Source organism: Haliotis rufescens, unplaced genomic scaffold (assembly GCF_023055435.1).
Source record: "Haliotis rufescens isolate VD_foot unplaced genomic scaffold, xgHalRufe1.0.p SCAF_6, whole genome shotgun sequence".
In the NCBI taxonomy this organism is placed as follows: Eukaryota; Metazoa; Mollusca; class Gastropoda; order Lepetellida; family Haliotidae; genus Haliotis; species Haliotis rufescens.
The window spans coordinates 22,611,111-22,638,596 of NW_025964334.1; the positions used below are offsets into that span (position 1 = coordinate 22,611,111).

At 38.9% G+C, this 27,486-nt stretch overlaps 1 protein-coding gene across 7 annotated transcripts in view; it reads right to left on the bottom strand.

Moving 5' to 3' along the window:
* Window positions 1–8,172: 8,172 nt before the first annotated feature.
* Window positions 8,173–27,486, bottom strand: part of LOC124126175 — a 371,963-nt gene continuing 352,649 nt past the window's right edge. For all 7 annotated transcript variants that reach the window (XM_048386034.1, XM_048386035.1, XM_048386033.1 and 4 more), the window contains 4 exons: window positions 10,272–10,402; window positions 9,492–9,564; window positions 9,098–9,219; window positions 8,173–8,781 (listed from right to left, as the gene is read on the bottom strand). In XM_048386034.1, coding sequence (XP_048241991.1) covers window positions 8,699–8,781; window positions 9,098–9,219; window positions 9,492–9,564; window positions 10,272–10,402 — 409 coding nt within the window. In that variant the 3' untranslated portion in view covers window positions 8,173–8,698. The remainder of the gene's footprint in view (window positions 8,782–9,097; window positions 9,220–9,491; window positions 9,565–10,271; window positions 10,403–27,486) is intronic.

Below are 27,486 nucleotides of genomic sequence, written 5' to 3' on the forward strand. Positions count from 1 at the left end.
TTGTTTCCTTGATACTGGTCTATCAAAGTTGGTTGGTTGGTTTGTTGTTTAACGCCGAACTCAGCAATAGTCCAGCTTTTAAACGTCGGTCTGTAAATAATTGAGTCTGGACCAGACAATCAAGTGATTAATATCATGAGCATCGATCAACGCAATTTGGATCGATGATACGCATCAACCAAGTCAGCGAGGCTGACCACCCGATCCCGTTAGTCGCATTTTACGGCAAGCATAGGTTGCTGAAGACCTATTCTAAAGTGGAGCACTGCAATAGTTTAAACGTTCTTTTTTCACAGTGTCTAGACATTTCCCAACATGACAAGGATTGTGAACTCCAAATGAATATACTACTGGTAAATGAACTAAAGAAAACCTATTCTGTATTTTCTTAACTGGTATGTTCAAGGATACATAGTGCCGCCCCCTTTTGAATTCTAGGATAACATAGGTCCAAAGTATCATATATGGTGGCGTCTTAACGAATGGTAATGGTCTGTGACTTGGTTGATTACGTGGCATCGAACCCAACGGCGTGGATCGTTGCTCCTTATATCAATCGCTTGATTGTCTCTTACATCTCAAGTGTGTTTGAAACAATACACCAAACTTTTATTACGCCTCAATATTACAGATGGATTCATAAGGATATGGTAAACATTATATAAACATACATGTACGTTTTGATTGTTTAAAGTTTAACGCCGCACTCAGCCATATTCCAGCTATTTGACGGCGGTCTGTAATTAATCGAGTCTGAACTAGACAATCCAGTGATTGACATGAGTATCGGTCTATGGAAATGGGATACGATGACATGCATCAACCATGTCAACGACCACGACCCCGTTAGTCGCCTCTTTCGACAAGCAAGGTTTGCTGAATATCAGTTCTAATCCGGATCTTCACAGGTCAAACGAATATGTGGCAATGGTATCTCCTATATGCGCAAACGATTTTAAATTGTTACCTATTCGGAAATGTACGTGTACAAGGTATATAATATTTGATTCAAAGTGACATAGAGTGAAACCCCATGCATTGTGGTTACTACCCAGGGAGAAGGGAAATCAGTTGATGGTCATGTTTGCTCAATGTGTTTTTTTTATATATAACATAAACATGCAGTATTCAGTCAGTGGTGTATGATTTCAGAGACCGTGGGAGAAACATGTGGCCGACGGGGCTGAGGGGTTCACCATCTGCAACAGCACATACTGGAGGTTGTATCTGCTTCAGCGTGGATTCTCAGTCCGTGTACTGTTTGAACGTGTGCATTGGTTCGTCAACCAGTGTTGTGTGCCCATTTTGTTGTGAAGGGACCTTGATTGATGTTCTATACCCTGGATCAAAATGGCTTGGAACTGTTCCACTACAGAATATTCTTCCCGTTTGTAGTTTGTATTCGAATATGAATAAATTCGAATATGCAATAAAATACATAAGGTACATATGTGTCCAAGCTACTATTTTACGACGCTTCAGCAATTTGTCAGCTACATACACGAAGCAATGAGAAATAAACAGGCTGGGAACAGGTAATGAATACATGACTCTTATTCGGTCAGTCATGTTTTGTTTGTTTGTTGTTTAACGCCGCACTCAGCAATATTCAAGCTACATGACGGCAGTCTGTGAATAATCGAGTCTGGACCAGACAAACCAGTGATTAATATCATGAGCATCGATCAACGCAATTGGGATCGATGACATGCATCAATCAAGTCAGCTAGCCTGACCACCCGATCCCGTTAGTCGTCTTTTACGACAAGCATAGTCGTCTTTTACTGCAAACATGGGCTGCTGAAGACCTATTCTACCACGGATCTTAACGGGTCGTCAGTCATATAAATAGCATCACCTTGTTATGATAAAACATCAAGTAATCAGTTCCATCTCGTTATATTAGTTCGTACACACATTAACCTCATGATAATTCCTGGTCATAATACAAGCATGTCCCCAGCCGCATATGCTTGCTCTACGAGGCGACCGCGACGCATTGGATCAGGTGTTCAGACTACTGAACTTGTTAGATTGCGTGTCATCATGCCCAATACGTTTCTCGTTATATCAACCACTGGTTTGTTTGACTCGATTGTTTACAGGAAGCCGTCATTAAGCTGGACGTTGTCATGACATCAGGAATGGTGAAACACTTCAAGCCCAGGTTGGGAACAGTAACACATGCTCATTTGTATACAAATTGGACAACTATTATCTGAGGAAAGCGGTAGTAAAATCTTGGCATGTGTTACTTTACATCAGTGTAGGAACTTATGGTAACAGATTGGTTTGTTGGTTCGTTGTTTTACGCCGCACCCAGCAATATTCCAGCTATATAGCGGCGGTCTGTAAATAATCGAGTCTCGACCAGACAATCCAGTGGTTATTATCATGAGCATCGATCCACGCAATTGGGATTGATGACATGCTTCAACCAAGTCTGCGAGTCTGACCACCCGATCCCGTTAGTCGCCTCTTACGACAAGCATAGTCGCCTTTTATGACAAGCATGGGTTGCTAAAGATCTATTCTACCCCGGATCTTCACGGGTCTGATGGTAACAGAAACGAAGATGCACACACTTAACGGGTTCCCTGAATTGACCAGTACAATACACGCTTTCTATTTATTGCAGTGACCCATTCATTTAATGTTCACCCGCTATGTATTTTGCATCTGTCTCGGCTGATAATCGTGACTGGTTATTTTTTCTGTCGTTGACGTTTTATATTATAAAATACCACAAGCAATGAGAAATAAATGGGGTTTATAACAGGTCACCAATACGTTGCCGACAATGGTCATTTCCATCAAAGAAATACGACAGATAACAACCCAATTTGAAGCCCAATAAATGGGCACATTTGACCCCAAAACAATAAAAAGCAGAAATTTTAATAGGAGAAGCGAAGGACTGCTCCAGTAGTTACGCCGATTTTGTTGCGGAAATAAAGAGACGATTTGAAGCAGTCCTTCCTGTGCGATCCAGGACATACCTAACTTGGTCAATAATGTTTGTTTGTTTGATTTTTAAGGTCGCACTCCAATATTCCAATAGTCGAGTGACAATCAAGTGATTTACATCATGAGCATCGATCCACACAATTTGGATACGATGATGTGCATCTACCAGTTCGGCGAGCCTGACCACCAGAACCCGTTAGTCACCTCTTACGACAAGCATAGTCGCGTTTTAACGCAAGCATGGGTTGCTAAAGACCTATTTTACCCCGGATCTTTAGGGGTCTCTCTCGGATGTATGTTTAAATTGTTGTAGTCTATGCTGAAATACCGCCGATGTGACTATAAATCTTAACTCACTCACTCTACAACAACTCCTCATTAGCCGAACCACAAAAGGCTGTGACTTAACATTAAAGAATGACTGTTTTTGAAAGCGAGCTTGCTACACTCAGAAATTATACGCCCTGACTTGCGGCAATATCTACAATTAGGCTCTGACGAAAAGGCAGAAGAACTATCCTTTCCTGATTTGTAATCCTGCGAACTCCTGCCTGTAAACCCTGATGGCTTAAAACTATTCCTGTGAGTTAAAAAAGTAATTAGCACCCTTGCATTGGTAACTAATCCACTTTCTGATCATCAAGATATGTTACGAATGTCGGTTGACACGCAGGCTACTAAGCTTGTCGTAAGAGGCGACTAACGGAATCGGGTGGTCAGACTCGCTGACTTGGTTGATGCTTGTCATCGATCCCAATTGCGTGGATCGATGCTCACGATGTCAATCACTGGATTGTCTTGTCCAGACTCGATTATTTACAGACCGACTTACGTAAAACCAGTAAACATACTGCCTCAAACATCAAAATCACCTTTGACCTCGTGTGAGGTACACCACCTGTAAAACTAGAGTTTCCTTCACCATTGCAAACACTCCAAAAGTAGGGCAGTCTATTTTCCTGGCAAACCTATAATTTTGCCTGTAAGTTTCTATTCATAGGCTTTGTCGAAAGAGTCGATTAACGGGATCGGGTGGTCTGGCTCGCTGACTTGGTTCATGCATATCATTGTATCCCAATTGTGTGGATCGATGCAGATGATGTCAATCACTGGATTGTCTGGTCCAGACTGGATTATTTTCAGACCGCCGTCGTATAGCTGGAATAATGCTGAGTGCGGAGTTAAACAACAAACAAACCAAACCAAAACATAACACTCTGGTAATCAGAACTCTTACAAATAGGTAAGGCAGAATAGACTTCCTAAATTTTTCTCCTAAAATCGCTTTGCAACAACGTGGCCCACTGACCTTGCAGCCATTTTAAACTGTTATTCACCTTTTTTTAAATGGAGGCAAAGCTTCTCGACATCACGTTCAGAGAAGGGCCGAACAAGATTAATCTATAGAGGTTATCACGCGAGTGTGTTTGGGGATGGTAAATATCCTGTATTAGGAATAAACATTGTATTTAGCGAGCCTTGGCGAGCTAAATACATAGTGTTTATTCCTAATACAGGATATTTACCATCCCCAAACACACAAGCGTGATAACCTCTTTATCATATAATGTGATTCTTTAATTCTGTGCTATAAAATCGCTTTCCCTCTCTCACAAACATCACCGAAACATTGCTACCGCTAGAGTAACTGCCCTTTGTCAAAGGGAAGCTACTCTAACCCTAGTCTATGAGACAAATGTTGTTGACAGTCGGTCTGTCCTGTCATAACGTTATAGGCTATTAAGATGTGTAGTCAGATGTACAAACAGCGACAAAACGAAACAAGGTAACAGTTCAAACATATTTCGGCCAAATCCAACTATTTTGATTTGTGGAGACGGTTTCACAAGCAGAGGAGAGGTCTACAAGCACAGATATGGCTACTGATCCCGCTTGGCTACGCCTCGTGCCCTCGCAAAATTGTTTCGAAATTTATATCTCCAAAGTTGCCAAAACTTATAAAATGCCTTAGCTACGTCACAGTTAGACACTGATTTTCATTATATTAGACTGTTCTTTTGATAATGATAGCAATTATCCCTGTAGTTAATCCAGATTCCCGATGGTTAATTCTGACTCGATCGCCGAATGACGAGGGCGACGCCATGTTTGTTTATAAACAGTTAAAGTAGTCCTACTTGACCTTTGATATTTGCATCTCTATCCGCATCTATCGTTTTTATCCGTTGGCTTTATCCTGCCGAGAAACCTACCCATTATATGATAAAACAATTTATCACATGTTGAGATACGGTGAAGGAGAACATGTTGTAATTCAAGTTATTTGATACTAATTTCTTTATCAGCTTCCAATCTCATTTTCATTTTCAGCCTCAATTCCCGATTGATGGTCTTATTTCTCAGCTTCAATTTCTTTAAGCCGAAATCCTCTCTTCTTCTTCCACTGCTTCAAGTTCATTAGCCTGAAACTTTAATGTTCTATATTTTTCGGAGTCGAATTTCTTTTTCCATTTCCATTTTTTCTCTTTCAAATTCTAATTTCTTCAAAGCCCGAATATCCGTTTTTTTCTTCAATCAAAGCCATAGCATCATCATCCAAAATTTCTTTCTCAACCAGGTAAGTTATCATAATCAGCCTTTAGCATATCTGATTTGATGTCAAGTTTGTAATATTTGGCCATTTCGACCAGTTCGTACTTTTAGAGCATACACACTTGTTTGATAGAAGTTTGGCTGTCATACGGCAGGATAATTTCAGGGTGCGGCGTTAGCAACAAACACACACTTACATTTTTAATGCCAATTTTTGTGATTGGTGGGTGCTACAGGTAGAGCAGCACATGCACATGTAATTTCTATATTTGACGCATAAGTTTCGATTTTATTGTTCCATCATGTAATTCCCTATTTTGACTTTTTCATGTGTGAACACTTGAATTGTTTTGCGTGTGTTTATACTTTTCCTGTTGAAAAAGAAATGGGTTTGTCGTTTGTATTTACAGGTTTAAGCAAACGTGAGAGTGAGCTTGAGCGTTGGCGGTATCATCTATTGTAATCAAAGCATATGTAATGAAACATAGCAAACACAACAACAAAAACTGTATAGCAACATGCAAAGGAGACCATCCGACGTAAAGCAATTCAAATGAGGCACTGTCACTTAATCCCTGAACCATACAAACAGTATTGTGTTCTTGGAAAACTGACAGTATTTATTACTTCATGCACGAATGAAAATGCATAGTTGCAGCGAAGACAATACGTGTCAAATTATCTAAGATTATCAGTTCTAAGTCGCTCTTGCTGAACAGGTGATACGCTTTCTGGGACGTCTCATGATAACAAGGAATATTGTAGTGCACTACAGATCAGAGAGATTACATAGTATTATTATTTTTCTCTTCAGAATCATATTAGGCTCACATGCCAAGCGACTAGATTGGTTGATTGTAGCCCTTCTGGTGTATCCTGGTTATATTCTCGATTCAACACTAACGGTGAAAGATACATGTATGAAAGTAACGTGGCGAAATGATCCCTATTACAAGCCTTGTCGTCGTTATGATAAATACTTTGATGTAATGTGAGATCGTGCATTGAACCAAACTTACGTTTAATGTTTTTGATGTTTGACCACAAGTTTTATGATAAGGTCAGTAGCACTTGTCAATTCTGCGGAATCATTTATTAATTGGTGTTTGGGCCGAGACAATAAAACTGTTCCCACTGTGTTGCAAAACGAACATATTTCATGAACGTTTCCCTTTACTTTCTCTCATCTCTGCACTTGTCCACAGCAAGTCAAAATAAGATATTTTTTTAGTTTTAAGAATACAGTAAAAAAATTACTGTGCCCCTTGATTGTCTGATTTGTGTGACAAACACTTACTTTTTGGATGACAATTGTGGGAATTGCGGGTGCTTTCGGTCGGAAGGGTCATGCTTACCCATTTTGCGAAAACCTGGCGTCATCACTGAATATCAATATGAATATTCTATTTATATCATTTTCATTTTACGCCATTCATTTATTTATTGACGTTGTTGTTTTATATTAAAGCTTTCATATGCAACTTGTAGAGATGACTGACACGAGTATGGAATGATGACCTGGTTCCTCGTGTCTCATAGTCGACAAACGTGATTATTTGCACCAAATTAAGTTGCTATTATCATTGTGTAAACGCTGTGTAAAAAAAGACTTTCAAGAATCGTAATGAGACGCCATAAACTGATCTTGAGTTAGCAGTGACGTCACTGCCATTATTCAGTTCATCCCTTCTGTTCGCGCACATTTGACTGGGACCCGTGAAGATCAGGGATAGAATAGGTCTTCAGCAACCCATGCTTGCCGTAAAAGGCGACTATGCTTGTCGTGAGTTCGGCGTTAAACAACAAACAAACCAACTAACCATCATGTGACTCGACGCATATTTTTGAACACGGCTAGCGTGCAATACTGATAGTTTTGTCATCCAAGTTGAATATTACTCTTTCAAGTTTGCAAGTAATGTTAAATTTAGTGTCTTTAGAGGCGTGTTCCATATTTCATTTCTGATATTTTATCATTCCAAACCAAATCATGATGTAAACCTAAAGCAGAGGTACAGTATATATTTTTTATGACTTGTGAACAAGTTACCTTAGCTTAAGTACGCAAATTTGTTTTGCAACTGTACATGTACATGTATATGTATATCCCTCAAGCACATGTATACGTGCGTATGTGTATCTGTTTTTTCATTTACAGTTTGTAGGTACAGGTTACTGTAATTAATTGCCCATTTCTAATATCCTTTATATAAAGGGTTTTCCCACGAGTGTTTTAATATGGAAAGTACTGACACTGTTACTTTAGATGAAAATCCAAGAGCCAAACACAAATGGATGACGCCATTAGAATCATAGACATTAACAAGATAATGATAATGATTCTGATGCAATGTTTCCTGAAATGATTTTGGATATTTGTATGTGCTGATCAGGGATAACAGTAAGTATTCACTGAATAAACGTTATACTACTTGGCAAAACCAATAAACACGTGCATGGTAGTGACAAACCAAATTCCATTATCATTGCAAATCAGAGATCGAAGCCTTATATCCTATGACTCTACAACACCTCAGGGAAGCGACTATCCACAACGAATTGTGGCGCCTCGGCGCGGGTGACTTGCTTACTAGTGCCGCTAAAAGTATGTGACAACAATTATAGGTCTTGAAAAACAAACATACAAGTAGACTTCGTGAACAGTACCGTTTATTTCGGTGGAACACCCGACAAGGATTAACTCAACACGTCATTAGGGTACGGAACACGTGGGTTGAGTCATGTGAGTATCCTACAGATTTACACGATCGGAACAACAGCATATAAGCCGTAGAGTTATCAAAACCGGAACCAAAGATGCCCTTTCGGACATTTCAGAGGATTTGTATGACCCCATTTTGTTCGTCAGTGGTTACATGAGTTATGTATGGCCCACGTCATACATAGCGGTCACACAAACATTTCCTATTTTTTCAGAAAGCTTCATTAAACATTTCTTTATGTCGATACTCAAATCAGTCAACCCGTTTTCTTGGACAATTGGAAACGAATATAGGAAAACAAATATTAGTGATACAAATTGAAACTGGTGATGGAATATTGAAATGAAACAGCAAATAAATAAAGATTGAAACAACTAGCGTTTTTTCAATATGTCACAAAACATCTATGTATAAATGAACGGACAGGAGGTTGGAAGTGTCAACATTGAGGGCCACTACGTGTACAGGAACATGTTTACAAGAACTGAAACGACCAGTGACGTCATCGCAAAAGTCACGCGATCTGCAACACTCCCACCTGTAACGGAAAAACAATAGGTCATGATATAAATATAATACATAATATAAGCCGGAGCTCAGCATCCTTAATTTAATATTGAATATGACTTTGTACGTTATGTAAGCATAAACTTGCTCTGGGAATATCATGTATATTATATGTATACGTCTCATATTTCTACGGAAGTTATATTAGTGATTTGGTTTGTTTCAACACATGAAATGCCGTACGAGCATGATGGCTGAACGAGGATATAATGCGGACAAAGTTTAGGGTTACAGTACTGATGTTCACACTCCCCCATGTCAGTGGTCTGAGGGACTACAATACTTACACATGGCGCTGGTTGTTTTGGTGTTAGTGTCAGTCAAAAGAGCTGCCTGGGTGGTGCTGGCACACCCTGCCTCGGTAGTGGTGGTGATGGCAGAGAGGCAAGTCTTCAATGTAGTCAGTACACTGTTGGAAAAGAAATCATATAAATACGTTGGAAACGATCATATTTTCCTCCCTAAAGTATTGACCAATTCAAATGTTTAGGTGTGGACATGTCAGAGTGAATGAGGAAAACTTAAACGTGGCACCGGCCCAATCATGTGGTGGTCTAAAGTGGTCTATTTGCAAAGTCATAGGGTTACTTCTTGAACGATAAGGGGTAAATTCCAGTTCCCATTTCACTTGTCCATTGATGTGCTATGAGATATGTTACGTATTGATGATAATTCACTCACGTGCAATATGTGGCGCTAGTGACAGCGGCTCCCTTCGCAGCGCCGACCTCACACTGGCACGTGGAAGTAAGGGCTGGAGATATATCAACAAAAAAGAACTACGTTTCAGGTTCTAACCTAGGTGCATATAGACATGGAAACGAGCCATATATCTCCCGATTTACCAGTAACAGTTTGCCGTTGATGTTCAGAATAATACCCTCTAGTTTATACCGAAGTGGTCTATGATCTGTTTCATTGATACTTCGTGGCCACTTTCTGCTGACACGCCATGACCTAATTGGCATAGGTTAAATGTTGTTGTTTGTTGTTTAACGCCGCAGTCGGCATTATTCCAGCTTTGTGACGACAGTCTGTAAAAAATTGAGTCTGGACCAGACAGTCCAGTGATTGACATCCTGAGCATCGATCCACGCAGTTGGGATACGATGACAGGCATCAACCAAGTCAAATTACAATACAGAAACAATTAATACCACCGAACCACAAGTACCAATGGCTCTCTGATAGTAGAGTATAACTATGAGTAAAACACTGAAATATTCAAGTACTGGGTTTAGGAGTTGCCACCTTTGGTGTGCCAAGATCGGCTTATAATTTATTCCAGGATGGCGCCAGAGACATACATCACTTATGGATTTTCTCGTAAATTAAAATCAAGACACTGTGAAAAGGCGGAACCATTGTTCAAAGAATCGAAGAGACACAACTCACGTACATGTACATCAATGATGGCGTGTTTTGCATTTAGGACTGTATTCCTTAATGTAAAGTGCCTACCTGGACAATCGCTTTCTGGCAGTGCTGCTCTTGTTGTTTCAGAAGTCGTTGCAATGGCGCTCTTGGTCGTAGTACCGTCACAGCCTGGTGATTGGGCTGTACTCAGGCAACTCAGCTCAGTTTTATGAGCGCTAGAATACATACGTAGACACGGTCAAATGAGTATCGTTGCTGGCAGGTAAACTGATAAACGTTTAATGTTAGAATTTTCAGATAAACACATCAAGTTTTCCTTCAAGGATGTATTGAAAACGTTTTACAAAACCTGTCAATGGGTCGGCTCAAACTTATTTCCAGAACTATGAGAAGTATGATATGTGTCTTCATTAAACAGGGAAATGCAATATATGCGGGAAGAGATATGGATTGTTTGATTGGTTGGATTGCGTCGGGGACGATGATACTCAATCAACCAAGTCATCGGATCTTACCACAGTATTCATTTAGTTTCTCTTTAATTCTCTTAATGTACATATAGTTCAACTATTTTAAACGTACGTGAATTTTTCTGCATCAGTCCCTTTTGGTGCAGCATCGAAAGCTTACAGTTTCATCCTACTGTCAAAAAAGGTATGTTGGTCGATGGGTCGATCTTTGCTTTTCAGTCGGTTATAAACTTGCAGGCTTGGTATTGCAATTTGGGTTGGCGCACGATGCTGCTAACCATCGCGGGCCATGTTGCAAACTGACACCCGGCAGTTCCCCTTTGGGGACTAGTCATTAATGTTTGTATGGTTTGTCTAGAAATGTTGAATAATTGCAAGTATTGAAATTTGGGTGGGCTCTCGATGTTGCTTACCCTCGCGGTCCATTATGCATATTGACATCCGGTAGTCCTTTTTGGCTTACTGGCGTCTAGTCATTAATGCTTGTATGGTTTGTCTTGAGATGTGTGCATCCTCTTGAGTCTTGTACTGTCTGGTCTATTGCCGTCAGGGCTGTAGTTTGTACAATTGAGTTTAATGTCCAGGCTGTTAGTTATTCCTAAATAACGACTAAATTTATTGATGCCATGTTATGTCTGAGAACTCCTCGTTGTTATGACTGAATAAAGCGATCTTACTCAATGTTGTTCTTAAAGCAAGAAATAATTTCCTCCCTCTCCCCTGTGACCATTCATGCTTATAATTAGAGACGCCTAATGGGGTCTGGTGGTCAGTCTCACTGACTCAGTTGATGCATGTCATCGTATCCCATTGCGTACATCAATGCTCATGATGTCAATAACTGGATTATCGGGCCCAGAATCAGCTATGTACAGACTACCGTCATAAGGTGGACTATTGCTAAGTGTGTTTAGACGTAAAGAGCTGAATAGCCTCCTCTGGAAGAGCAAAAGTTAGGAAGTCCTTGACAACTTTAGTTGTGAGCGGTATGACATCCGGAGATCTTGGTGTAGATATGTTAACTGTTATCAGATCGTCGTTGTCGTTGATGATTGTCAGAACTGATGCTGAACTGTGGTTTTTGTGTTCGCAGAAAGCCAAGATAAACTCTGTTCCTGAGAACCGTATGCTTCTTGTACCTGGTGAAAATCATTTAGATATGAATGCCAAGAAGACAACGTAACAGATGACTTTGGTTTGGTTTGTTGTTTAACGCCGCACCCAGCAATATTCCAGCTATATGACGGCGGTCTGTAAATAATCGAGTCTAAGTGCTCCGCTAAACAACAAAAAGACTAACAAAAATGGATCATTCATGTAACAAGAAACAAAACGTTCTGTGTCTGAAATTACACCCATATTCCTCGAAGTAAACACTGCCATAAGAAAAGATTGATTTTAATAAACCGCCTTGTTTTGGCAATGAATGAACTTGAGCTTAACTCACGTGCACTTAGTGGCATCAGAGGAGATGTCTGCTTTAGCGGCATTAATTTCACACTGGCAGGCGGTGGTGACAGCTGACAATAGATAACAAGATGGTTTGGATAAAATCATCGTAAGTAATGACAATATAATCTCAGTACGTATAAAACATTGTAGTTTGAAGGCAATCAAACGACATTTCGCGACTATTAATACTCCATTCGTATTTGTTTAATTGTAAGCGAACCTTTATGCGGTTCTGCTATTGGTCAGTGCGTGTTTACATGACTAACTATTATGACTCAACGCGTAGTGAAAGAGTTAAGCTAGATGATGTTTTGAACACACCACAGTCTGTGCTTCCCAGAGCTGTTATCCTGTTCTCTACGCCAGCAGCCAGAGCTGCTACAGTAGTGGAGCCATCACAGGCCAATGCTGTCTTCCCCTTCAAGCACGCAATGTAAGCCGTGGCGGCGCTGTAGAAAAAACAATGTCAACTTTAAAATCACTGTAGATGGCGGAAAAATGGACGTTACAAACGACGAAAGTGAACACACTACTATATATGTTACCTTTTTTACTAAACATATTTAAGTTACGAAAATGCGCCTCCATTATCATGTCTACAATATATTCATATATGAGGAGAATCGTTAATTTTTCAAGATATTAAACAGCATGTGGTGATTACCTGCAGATGGCTGCATTACCAGCACTTTGATCGGTCTTCCAGAATTCCTTCTGACATATGCAGGTGTCCGTAAATGCCGCTTCTATACAACACAAAAAGAGCACACTACACAGCAAATAATAATCTGGCGACATCTCCCAACCCTCAACCATATATATAAAATAATAAACTCCACGTTTGTCCAACATCTTCTTTATATCAGAAACTGACATAAAGAAGATTTTGGACTAACGGGGACTAAACGTCTTTATTATTTTATTATATACTACATGTACACCAAGTGAACATTTGCCTCATGTTTGTATATATATTCGTAAGTCTACGTAACATAAGAATGTTTTAGGTTATTATTATGGTTTATATATATATATATATATATATATATATATATATATATATATATATATAAACATACTCCCGCTACAAGAAAAGTCGGTATAATCAACCTCAATGGCGTCGGCTTCAGCAGTTACGAGCGGACACCCGGCGTCGTCTTTCCCTGACCCCTCCAGACAGTGCAAATATGTCGCAAGCACACTATGGAAGAAAACCGACATTGACATTTGAACATGAGGTTTGACATACACCCAAGAACAAATTTAAATAGACAATGTTTACAGGCTGCGAAATTGTTGTGGCATAATTTCATATGTGTTATCTTCTTATAGATAAATATACTGAGTCAAATTAAAAACTTCACATTTTTAGAACTAATCCCATATATAATATACAACGGACAAATGTATCAGAGAAGGTAATTTTTACATGTGGTCGACCTGGCCGAGGGCGATCAGCGGTGGTACCCGTTTGCTGTAGACGCGTCTGTAAATCATAAACAGTCCGTCGACTACAACCAATCGCCCTTGTGACTTCAACTACGACGTTCCCGTCTGCAACATGCCGATGGCACGTTCACGTTGGACATTTGAAAGTCGTGGCATGACAAATGGCCGAAAAGACTTTTGTTTTCTTGTGTTTTTCTTTTTTTGTTAATGACTGCTTACAAGTGTGGCTGAAAACACGTGCGGTATTATGCCCAGGTGACCAGTTGCACGTGAAAAACCACTTTTGCCACTAAAGTGCTGTGCACATGATGTTGATCAGTTCACCTGCACAAAAACGGGTGTTATCTGAAGACAATACGTGGTCATTACTGTTTCAATACACAATAAGGGCCCAGAATGAAAACTGGTCAAAATGTTAAAATTTTAGGATTGTGAAGTTTTTGATTTGGTTCAGTATATATTTGGAACTCTCCGGCTACTTTCAAATGTACAAAATATGATATGTTACCGGTTATTCTCATTTGACTCAATGTGGTTGAAAAATGACGATGTTGAGTCTGTGCATTACACTATAATGTCACACAATGACAACTTGACATTGGACGACGATAAGATCTAATGACATCACTACATCGCGAAGAAGTACCTGCATCACGTTATTTCAATGACGTATTATCAGTGACAATACGATAAAAATTCACATAACGGCAATGAGACCTTGGCAAACTACGGTTCTTTGACATCATGAAATCAACTCGGCAGTTCGCCCCTATGATATTAAGAGAAAGAGATATCAAGACAAAATATACCATGCAAGCACCACAGCAATATATCCCAACAATATTTGCAGAACGATTCTGGTTCGTTATATGATGGTTTAAAGGTGTGGGTTTGTGACCACATTGATGGCGCCCACCACTGACTGCTTGTAGTGAATGAATGTCCACAGACAGATATGTAGAATTCTACAGACAGGTTAAATATGTCACTATTACACTGTGTAAGGGACATAATATTTACATAATTATTCCTATTGAACAGTAAAAATAGAAACTAAACATGACCGACTGAGTGAGTGAGTGAGTATGGTTTTACGCCGGTTTTAGCAATTTTCCAGCAATATCACGACAGGGGACACATTTGGTAGAAATAATGCTGTTGTTGAGTCAGAGCGATTCAGTGCATGAAACATTAATATCACCACAGGACAAGATTGATAACACAAGATCCGGACACGTCACAATATGATATAATAACATCACTGCATCGCAATGAATAACACGCGTCACTCAATATTTATGTCGTTATGACCAGCGAAAATACTAATAATAACAAAGATTCGGCAATAGGGCAGTTCACCATTACGACACTACGATGAAGAAACATCACAGCAAAAGCAACCGTGCTAGCACCACATCACTACATCACAACAATATCTTGAGAACTGTACAACATTCTCTTCAGTCCTGAAATTGGATTCCTGACGGCGCCCATCAATGGTCGTTAATTGTAGTACCAATGAACAGAAATGGATATTTTGACTTAAAGAGATGACACGAAGATGTTGATTATGCATGATATCGAAGGGCTGCGTATTTAGTAATAACCGCATGTGCCCCTGGCAGTCAATGTGAAAACCGTAACTGCAAAAATAAATGTTGGAAAATGCAAGTTGATTAGGTGACCGAACTGACGAACACAAGTATCCTTTTGTTCTCACCTTTGAAACAAGAAAGAAGTGAGTAAAGCTCACATACCCCCGTTATCCCCGCTGGTCAACAACAAAAAGTAAATAGTTTGTTAATTAATGAAATATTACATATTTCTAACTGAATTTAACTTCAATGTTTTAAAAACTAAGATTGAGTTCCAGTGACAATTGACACCCCCCCCCCCCCCCCCCCCCCAAAAAAAAAACAACTCCCATGTTACCAGTGTTCACTACGAGGAAGTAGATCACCATGAACACCTTTGAATAAAAATTTGATTGAGGAGTTACATAAGAAGAATTATCAAAAGGACCAAAAATTGTTGATATAAAAACACATAAAAAATGGAACAATATAATATAAGAAAATCAATAAATTAATCATTTCCATCTAGTCTTAACAGATATGGTAAAGAATTCATAAATTCAAACTATCACAAAGCACAGATACTTATGATGATCTACATGTGTGGAAACAATTTTGGAAAATATATTAGCTATACAAAACCAGTCATCAAAATTTCTAAATTCCATCAAACAGCAAAAGAGAAAACTTTCAGAATCTTATAAAAAATAAAAAACAATCATAACGGTTAATGTAGCAAGTTTGCTGAAGCTAGGATACATAATATTGTAAACATGGATCGTACAAAAAAATTACCCAAAATTTAAGTTTCTAATGTTTCCATGGAAACGGCACAAATAAAAAAATTCTGAATCTTCAAACTAGCAAAAGGCACAAGTACTCATTGTGGTTAATGTGTGTAGAAAGTTTGGTGAAGCTAGGGTGCATGGTTAAAAATATCTTGGCTGTACAAAACACCCACCCTAAAAGTTTAAGTTTCTAATGTTTTCATGGAAACGGCAAAAATTTAAAAATTCAGAATCTTCAAACTATAAAAAGGCACACGTACTCATTGTGGTTAATATGTGTATAAAGTTTGGTGAAGCTAGGGTGCATGGTTAAAAAGATATAGGCCGTACAAAACACCCACCCTAAAAGTTTAAGTTTCTAATGTTTCCATGGAAACGGAAAAAATCAAAAAAATCAGAATCTTTAAACTAGCGAAAGGCACAAGTACTCATTGTGGTTAATGTGTGTAGAAAGTTTGGTGAAGCTAGGGTGCATGGTTAAAAATATCTTGGCCGTACAAAACACCCACCCTAAAAGTTTAAGTTTCTAATGTTTTCATGGAAACGGCAAAAATTCTAAAATTCAGAATCTTCAAACTATAAAAAGGCACAAGTACTCATTGTGGTTAATGTGTGTATAAAGTTTGGTGAAGCTAGGGTGCATGGTTAAAAAGATATAGGACGTACAAAACACCCATCCTAAAAGTTTAAGTTTCTAATGTTTCCATGGAAACGGCAAAAATAAAAAAAATCAGAATCTTCAAACTAGCAAAAGGCACAAGTACTCATTGTGGTTAATGTGTATAGCAAGTTTGGTGAAGCTAGGGTGCATGGTTAAAAAGTTATGGGCCGTACAAAAGCTCGGACGGACGAACGGAACGGTATGAACCCCCGATTTACTTCGTAAACGGGGGTATAATTATGTGATTTGTGAAATTGTTTACATATTTTGAAACATGAATGTCTCCTATATCCGACGTATGACCTCTTCCACGGCAAACCAATACTTGATACCACGATGTCATTTTCGAATCCTTGATTCTGATAAGTCCACATAATATATCAAAACTACTTCATGCCATGATTTTGCTGATGGTTCGGACACAATCTCATTAAAATCAGAGTTTTCGCTGCCGCTAAACAGAGATCTGAGGACATCCAATTACGGGTCGGCACTAAGCACTGACACTATGATGGTTAAATGGTAATACATCTTTAAACCTCTAATTGAAAATAATTGAATAAATCATACGTAATATATAAATATGAACTGGTCTCATTTAATTTAAGTACCATGTGTTGACTCACGCGCATTTTGCTGCTTCATCTACGGCAGCCGGCTTGTCTGTATCATACGTAGCTTTACAAGCGGCACATGTCTCCGCCACAGCTGATGGGAGATAAACTGAAAACAAACAAATGATGTAATTGAAAATTTTTAATTTATGGCAATGGTATGGAGTGTTTGGTGACTTGAAAACAAATAGCAGGAGGTTTATTGCGAATGAATGACGTATGCTACCCTTCCTTGGCATACATGAATTAAATTATCTGCTGTACTTTGCTCTATCGTTTAACTTCTATGGGGTTATTGTCTATTGTCTATCTCACATATAAATCCTGATAGATGTGATTTAGTTGTGAATGGGTTACGATTCAAACACATAGTTTGAGAAATAAATACAAATACTAGACGCCGGTGAATAAGCAATCTCATACCAAGATCAACCGCTATTAAATCACTCGGAAACACATTATGTAATGAAGAGAATATATAACGATGGGTGCAAAATATGCTGTATTCGTCATCACTTCTCGTGACAGTATTTATGTCGCTGACAGATACGATTATTTCAATGGCAATTGTATAAAAATGTATGTTCCAGCCAACAGAGCTTATGCATGGCCTTATTGTATGCTCTTGTCCTATTCTTACCAGCTACATGGTTTATATACATGTACAACTATGCGTGTACATTAATACACAATTGTATTCGTTAAATGTTTATAGTATACTCAGTATACGAACGACGCCATATTGGATCAATATTGTTATTTATTATAACCTGTTGACATCGAGCACGCCTTCAAATACAGCTTTAAGTTGGTAATGACAGAAAGGGAAGATGGGTCCCTTAAAGCCTAACCCAACATGCATGTCTCATAATACTGTTTTTTTTTATCACAGACAGATTTATGACCAGCTTCAATAACTATACATCTACGTTTCTTTAAACGTTTAAAGGGCAACTAAAGTGACAAACACCTTGTAATTTTACAGATTTAGTCAATTTCCGAGACACAACAATTCATTATATTTGTAAAATGTATTTGAATGTGACGAAATCACACACTCTGTAATCGGCTTCCAAAATAAACCTTATTTGTAGCGTGGTCTTCATATTTAATTTTGGTCAAGCATTTGTGATTAAGTATGTCCTAAAGTATTAAAATATGCAAAGTTGCTATGTTGACCTTTAAAGGATCAATTGGTTATGCATCCATGCCAACAAATCTAAGGAACAGACATGTCGACTTAAATACAAATCTGTAGCTAATAAATGAAATTAATAACGTTTCCAAAATATCCATGCATTATTTATTTGTCTTAATATTCATGATAATAACACCATGGATCCATTCCCACAATCATAGGAAATCTTTGCTAAAATCAAGTGTCTATTGCGCGGTTCCGACAATATCAAACATGTGCTTATGACTCATTATCAAACATTGATGATGCCACTGATGATGTCCTTCATGTGTCTGAGACTTTGAATGTTGTAACACTTATCAAACAACTTTTGAGCAATAGTTGAATGAGTTGTTTTTTTTAAATCTTCGTCAAAATTAAAGAGCATGCCCGACTTCTGTACCTCAAAAGTTATGAAATATAGAAACCAAGGGATGAAGTTGCTGGAATATTGCTTGACATAAGGGGAAACCTGACTATTTGTCACTCTGAGTGTTTATGTAAGAATCAAGACATGAAATAGATAAGGCGTCATTTTAACAATTTGTCAATTATATCAGAACATCAATAATCCTGAGGCTTAAACCTAGTGGCCTAATTCCCTTTTCCCGTTTGAGCAACGCAGTGGTGTAGATATCCACTCTGTAACAAATATTGAAATAAACAAAATTATGTTTGCCCAATTTATGATAATTATACGTAATGGTGTATTGTCCTGTTTCGAAATGTGTTTCTAATGTTCGAAGATCGTAATGTTCTATTCATACTTGATTGCTAGAAAGGCTTAACTTAGTCTGAATATTGTTACTTGTCTGACACAAAGGTTATTAATTTAATAAAAATAAAACCAACAAAACCCTTTCCATTTTCATAAGAAAACTCTAAAAACAGAGTGGGTTGTACGATTCCGACTACATCATGGGCATGTGATTATGAATCACTTTCCAACAATACCAGGTGTTCGCCCCACCGGTTACACCCGTCACAAACACATGTCAGGAAATCCAATTGTTCACCTGTAAAAACTTGGGAACATGTGGTACAGGTCAAAATAGGGAATTGCATCGGACATAATTTCACTGATGTGTCAAATTGAAAATGTCCCCCACATGTCTGCCATAAAATGTTTTGAAAGCTTTACTGAGGCCTTGAATTGTGTAACCTTGATCAAACAACATTTGAGCAAGAGCTGTATGTCGCTTTATGAAATCTTGGTACAAAGAGGTGCACGATTGTACCTTAAAAGTTGTGGAATGTGGACACCAAGCGCTCGAGCTGCAGGAATATTGCTTGACATAAAGGGAAAGCTGACTATTGGAAAGTTAAAGTAATCCCTCTTGTCATACATTCTTGTGGAGAGTGTTTTGTCACTTTGAATCTTTATGCATATGTCTAAATATGAAACAGATGAAGCGGTCTCTCTGGTCTCCTTTATTTCTAGTTCAGGTGGGTAAATCAACGGAAGGGAATTGGCTATTTGAGCAATGAAGCAAAGAAACAACTTACCTTGAAAAAGCACGATCACGCCAAATTTCAACATGATGGTGTGTTTGTCTGAAGAGTCTTTCTGCGTCTGGACGAAGAGACACGGGGGCGTCCCCCTATATGTAACGCCCGTCTCCATAGTCCCGTAATGTTGTGCCACATGGCGTTAACATAACAGTAACATGATCAAGATAATTGGATATGGAGGTGAGGCTTGACTCTCATGTTTACTAAAAATCAAAAGCTCCTTGTTTGCGATCAAATCTTGTATGATTAAAAAAACAACAACATTTTATGAACATTCCGAAACCGAGTGATTCTAAAACTCATTGTTTGAGCATGTGACATGAACACGTCGATCAGATGACGTCATACCAATAACGTGGAAAAGATGCAATACAGCCGGGGGCAGCAATGTCAACTAAGAGGGAGTCAGATCACCAGGAGATATGTCACAAAGGCACGCAGGTTGTCCAATTACGGGTCACGTCAGGCCGACCTTTCTCGAACTTTTACCGACCAAATTCGTCGTGTCATCTTGATATGGAACGAAAGACCGAAGTGATACAGGTCCAAGTGGGTAACTGCGATTCATATAAGGTTTCTGGCACGTCTAAGGGAATTCTAGCGGTTTGACGAATGTCCCGAGATTAACAACAGGGTTAGGGTGATCGAAGCAAGAATATCATTCTGTTGCAGATGTTTTAACCGACTGTGGCCAATACGACATCGCCGTAAAACGACCTCATCATGTCTTGACTGACAACCCAAGTAGGTATGTCGATGGTTGCTCTAAATTCTTGAAGTTTATTTATTCCTAACTTGGTGTACCACCTCTTTTGCATGAGTATAAGTTTTCCCGAGTTTAAGTTTTGATGTTTGGTTTGAAATTGCTGCACGGGATAAGGAGTAGAAATAAGATATTGTCAAGAGCTGCTTTAGCTGCAGCATCGGCTCAGTTACCTGTTTATCCACGGATTACTAGAAACAGACAGTAAAAAAATCCTAGCTAATAAGTTTAGCTCAATACAACCAGAGCACTTACTAGATTATCACTGCCCCGTAATCATTTACGAACGAAATATGAGTTTGAATGACCCCATGTAGCAAGATGATCCGAAAACGGGTCTAACGAATCCTGGAGGTGAAGACACATGATTTTGAAACGGTTTTTATACGTGTGCGCTGACGTCGGAAAGGGCAACCTTTCCAGGTCAGCCGTGGGAATGCAACAGCCTGGAGAGCTTAGCCAAGAGTGTTCCTTCACATAGGGAAGACCCGAACAGCAAACTTACCACTGAACCAATACGGGAGATGTAAGTATCTAAATAAAGGACGGAGCGTAAGTATCTAAATAAAGGACGGAGCATAAGCTATCTATTGGTATCAACCAGATATGGTTGAGGTGGCAAAAATGACACATTTTCAACACATGCTTAAGGTAGCAAACATTTATGAGATAACATATATATTTCAATTATTTACAGACCGCCGTCATACAGCTGAAAAATTGCTGAGTGTGGCGTTAAACAACACACAAACACAAATGATTTACAACCAGATATGGTTGAGGGGGCAAACATGACCATATGAACATGGGAAATATCTAGAAGTACCAGATGATCCCGCTAATTAGTGAAACCACATTTTCAACACATGAATAAGGTATCAAACATTTATGAGAAAACACATAATATCAATACCTGATAAAATTGTGCCATTAAATCACTAGAGAATAACATTTACTTATCACTAATTCTCTAACAAGAAAAGGTTAATGCTGGACAGTGATAACTGTCGGACTTTGTCGGAAGGTTAGGGAAGATGGATAATTAAAAGCTGAGGAAGAGCGGACAATAGACCATAACTAGACCCGGTGACATTGTTCAGGTGGATTATGGAAGCTTGGTGATTAAGAATGATATTCTGGGGTTACACCAAATTGATGTATGGTCTCAAATGATACTTCTTGTCCACGTTAAGCTGGCATACCATTAACAAACTGACATAATAGAATAAAATGCACTGTTATAAAATCCACCTTTTTAAAATGGATGTTTGTTGTTTAAAATTGAGGCAAAGCTTCTCGACATCACGTTCAGAAGGGCGGAACAAGACTAATCTGCTTGAAAGTTCAGACAATTTATCACCTGTTGATGTACGGCGAGAAGGATCATTATGTACTTCAAGTTATTTTTGTCTAATTTCTTCATTAGCTTCCAATCTCAATTTCATTCTCAGCTTCGAGTCCCGTTTGTTGTTTTTATTTCTCAGCTTCAATTTCTTTAAGCCGAAATCTGCTCTTCTCCTTTAGTCCAAGAGATAGCATGGAATTTATTTACCTCAGAGGTCCAAAAGGTTTGAAATGTAGATCATGAAGAAGATTGAGTATATTTTCGAGAAATCAATTTCTTACAAATTGTATCTTGACCATTTCCTCACAGTATGCCATTAAAGGCATGACTCAGCAAATTTTTTTAGCGCACATGTGATTAAGGAAAATGTGAAAAGTTTAATAAAAATTGAAAATGACTAAAGTTATTTGGGTATTGAAGTGAAGGTATGAGCATATACTTGATAAAAGAAAACAATATTGCACCCACTATATCAAAATGTCTTATCTGTGATAGGAAATATCATAATATTTATGATTTTGTTTGCAAAATACCACCTTTTGTTTCTTCTTACTCCTGTAATATGAGGTTTTAATTGTCTCAGTATTTTTGCTTTACAAGCCCAACATTATAGAAACAATATTATTCATTTTCAATACTTTCAAATGATTATTCATGAAGATTCAGAGTTTTATTCAAAGGAGTCAGGATGATTAATTTTTGGTAAAGGGAGATAACTCCATCCTAAAATCATAAACTGTGACAATTCAGACAGTTCAAGTACAATTAATTTAATAAAAAGGACCAGATTTGAATAGAGTTAATCAATTAACCTTTCTAATGAAGTTTTAGTATATAATTTTAATCAAGTGCAATGACTGGTCCCTGATGCCAAGATGGCCGCAATGCTGGAAGCATGTAGACAGCAGGATGGAAAAGGTGAGTTGTTGTAAATACCCTTATCAGTATCTTTTACACTGTTTGTCATAAGTTGTGTAATGATCCACAGAATATATCATCACCAGTTCAACAGTATAAAGTCTTGTGATTAGTTATAAAGCTCCTGCAAAAAGTTAAGGCTATCAAGGGAGACTACTCTTAATTTCAAGTATTAGTTTGGGGCTATTCAAGTTTGATTAATCATTTATAAAGCAATTTGTTTGTTTTTTAGATGCTGAGTAGTAGCAACACCATTCATTGACTGCAGAGGCACTTAAATATGAAGAATGGATGATCAAAATCTCAAATGTATTCTGCATCTGGGTCAACATTCAAAAGAACCAGTCAAAAGGTTTGACAGTGAGTCATGGCAACAAATACAAAATGCTGCCAAACTTCGTCTGAACAAGTATTCTTCATCAAAATACCATAAAGCATGTGAATATGTGAGAACTCTAGATGCCATTGAACTGTCCTATGGATATCATATCAACTACTACAAAAATTTCACAGCTATTCCAAAAGAGAAAACTGAGTACCAAAGAAATGCATCTGTTTTACTACGTTCAAAATTGCCTGGTATTGCTTGTACTTCCTCTGGGGTATTTGAAAATGTGTGCATTTTCTGCGAAGCTGTTTCAAAGCGTGTTGGGAATCATAGAGAAACACTTGGAAGATGTGAGAGTTTTGATGCTGAAGAAAAAATAAATCTGCTGCTGAAACCCTGTGTGACCAAGCGCTACTTGCTCAGATTTGTGACGTAGATTTCATATCGAAGGAAGTAAAATATCACCATTCTTGTCGTAGGCATTTCCTCAAAAGAGCAGAAAATATATCCATCAATTATGGAGCATCTATGGAGCACTCTGACAACAGCAAAGAAAACCTGAGCAATGCACATGAGACAGCCTTCAAGACATTGTCACTCTATGTTGAACAAGAAATTATTGTTAAAAATGGCCCTGAATACCTCACATCTTTGCATAAACAATATGTGACATTCCTTGGGAGTGAATCTAAATACAGTGCACAGAAGGTGGAAGCTAAATTGCTGAACAAGTACAAGAATGAAATAAAGAGTACCAAATCCTCCAACAGAAAAGGAAAAGTAACTTTTTCTTCAAGTCTATCAAATGAAGATGCGGTCCTGTACGCTGAGGCACAAGCAAATTCCAATTCTGCACGTGTAGTGGACGCAGCTTTTATTCTGAGGCAGGAAATAATCAGGATGAGAGATGAGTCAAAGGATCTACCATTGCCCTTGTCAGCACAAGTTATAGGAAAGGGTAATGGCCAACCCTCCAGTGATTTAATGCGATTCTTTAGAACATTGTATACAGGCTCTCCAAGGCCCAAAGATCCACCTAGTGTCAAGGCTGAGAGATGCATCAGGTCATCAGCAGATGACGTTCTTTACAATACTTCAAATGGAACTATCAAACCAGGTAAACATCTAAATCTTGCACTTGGGCTTAAAAGTATCACTGGCAGCAGGAAAGTAATTGAGATTTTGCATTTTGGACACTGTGTAGGGTATCACATGGCTGAAATGTTGGAAACGGAGATGGCAACATCTGTATCACAAACTGAATCACCACTTCCAGATGGTCTCCTTCACTCACCTGGACTTCACACAGGCACAGCATGGGACAATTATGATGAGAACACAGAAACTCTATCAGGTGCTGGGACACTTCATGACACACTGGGTATATGTTACCAGGATATTCCAACAGCCCCAGTTACACCTAAAGATGTTCCAACACATACATCTTTTACAGCAGGAAGAAGAAAGAGATCATTCCAAGGAGAACAATCTTACATCCAGCCATACATGAAGAAGCCTAGGATTCAAAGGTTTGAGTATCCATTATCCAAAGATGAGGAGCCTGCAAATTATGTACACTTCAGACACATGGACATGCTCTGGATGATGGGTTATTCGTGGAATCAGCAAACCCCAATGTGGATCGGATGGAATGCACGATGGTCTGAGGACTATCTACCACAACAAAAAATTGGGTATTTGAAAAACATAACAGAGCCACCAACACAACTGAATGTGGTTGCTAAAACACTGAGGATATCTCAAGAAGTTGCAAAAGCCTGTGGGGAAAACATGGCACTTGCCACTTATAATTTGGCTGTAGCCAAACTTGCATTGCAGATACAGGCACAAGAAAAACCCACCTATGACAACGTGTTCATTTGCTTTGGAGCTTTCCATATATCTTTTACTTTTTTTGCTTGTTTGGGATACCTCCTGGATGGATCTGGGGGACCATACCTCTTGACCGAGACTGGTGTTCTTGCTGGTGGATCCCTCAAGGGATTTATCAGTGGTAGACATTACAATAGATGCAAACGCCTTCATCCAATACTAGCCCTCACGTTCTGGAAACCATATTTTCAGTCCTTCCTTGACAAGCACCCTGGAATTGTTGATGATGACATGAAGCAACTGGTTAGTGAAGTCGGCATCAATCCAACATCAGAGTCTGTCAAACTGGCTTTAGAAAAGAATGCAATTCAAAGAATCCTTGACACATATGATGCCTATTCAGAGGAGACAAGGAATGGGGCTCATGGGAAAACTGCTCAGTTCTGGATCATCTATATCGATCTTGTAAACCTCTATCTGATGTTTAGCAGGGCCTGCAGGACGTATGACTTCAACCTTTTTGTGTACTGCCTTGGACGGATGTGTCCAACTTTCTTTGCTATTAATTGTCCAAATTATTCAAGATGGATGACCTTGTATCACTTGAATCTACTGAACATAGATATCACACACCCGGGAGCAAAAGAGATGCTAGAAAATGGAGGACTTTCAATAAAGAGAAGCACAAATTCATTCTCCAGAGCACCAGTTGATATGGCACTTGAGCAAACTGTCAATGCTGATGCGGCTTCAAGGATGACAGGAATTTCTTCGTTCATACAATCAGAGTCTGCTCGCACAAGATGGATGATAACTCGCTCTTTAAGAAGCGCAGTTGTGTCAGGTCTTCTTGAGATCCTGGCCTTGACAGAAAAGATGAAACTTCTCGTGAGCAAAGGCTATGTCGGGTTGTGAGAGATCACCAGGATGTTGAGAAACTTCTCAATGCAATAGAAAATAGTTTGAATCCATTCAGTGAAGCATGTCCCAACTCCAACCTCTATTGTATCAGTTCCGGAAAGGCTGTACGAGATGAAATAGCCAATGATCTTGTTTCTGTGCTACAGAAAGGAGAAGAGTGGTACAAGCAATTTCAAGATGGCTGTTTCAGTGATGCTCGTCGGTTTGAAAAACCTATTCCCAGACGTAAAGTAAAAAAATTTGCTGCTGAAGCTGTGAAACTTTCATGCACTGCCAAAGATAAGAAGGTAAATGAGCTGAAATGCACAAGTGATCTGTTTGGAAGACTACTGTACCTAGCTACAACCTCAAACATCAACCTGCAAGAAGTCTTTCAATATCCCTTGACTCCAGTACCTCTTTGCTTTGCCCACATAGACGGCTCTCTCAACAAGACTGACAAATCAAGGCTTCTGTACTGTCTTGAAAAGACGGTCGAGGATCACTCACAAGCTGTCACTCTTGATGTCTGCATTGTTGATGGGATGTTCTTTGTACACTCTCTCACGAATGTACCTCTAAGGTACAAGGATATTGCCCAAACAATGCTTATTGTGCTCTGTCGAATGGCCAAACGTGTTGAGTTTGTGTGTGATACATACAAGAGTCCAGCCATTAAGGATACTGAACGGCAGATGCGTGGTCCGACTGAATTTGAAGCCTTAGTGACAGGTCCTCTCCAGATTAGACCAAAAGAATTCCATCAAGCATTGAGGTCTCCAACGTTCAAATCATCGCTCCTGAGGTTTCTTGTAGAAGAATGGGCAAAAGATGAATATAATTCAATATTGTCAGGACATGAACTGTATGTTGCCATCGACAGTGTGTGCTATGTTTTCACAGCCTACAGTGGGCAAGTTGTCAGATCACTTGTTTCCCATCTACAGTCTGGCCACGAAGAAGCAGATACAAGATGGATATTTCATGCATGCAGTACCAGCAGTGACTTAGAATCGCCAAGGATTTCAGTCAGAGCATCTGATACAGACGTCATGGTCCTTCTACTGCACCATCTGAAACGAATGAATGGTTCTCAGGTATGGATGGACATAGGAAATAGTAGTAACAACACCAGACGCTACATTGATGTCAATGCAGTAGCTTCAGCTATTGGGGAGGATATCTGTGAGGCTCTTCCTTCTTTCCATGCATACACAGGTTGTGACTACACTGCAGCATTTGCCAGAAAAGGAAAATGTCGTCCATTACATATGTTGGAGACATCAGATGCATTTCAACAAGCTTTTTCTAATTTGGGAAGCCAAGACGAAATCACAGAGGAAGTTTTCAACATTATCGAGCACTTTGTTTGCATAATGTACAATAAAGGTGACATTTCAGATGTCAACGAGGCCCATTATTGTATCTTCAAGGACAAATATGCACCTCGTTCTAAATCAGGACCACTTGATAACGTTAAAGGCTGTGATCCATGTGTCTTTCCCCCTTCGAAGA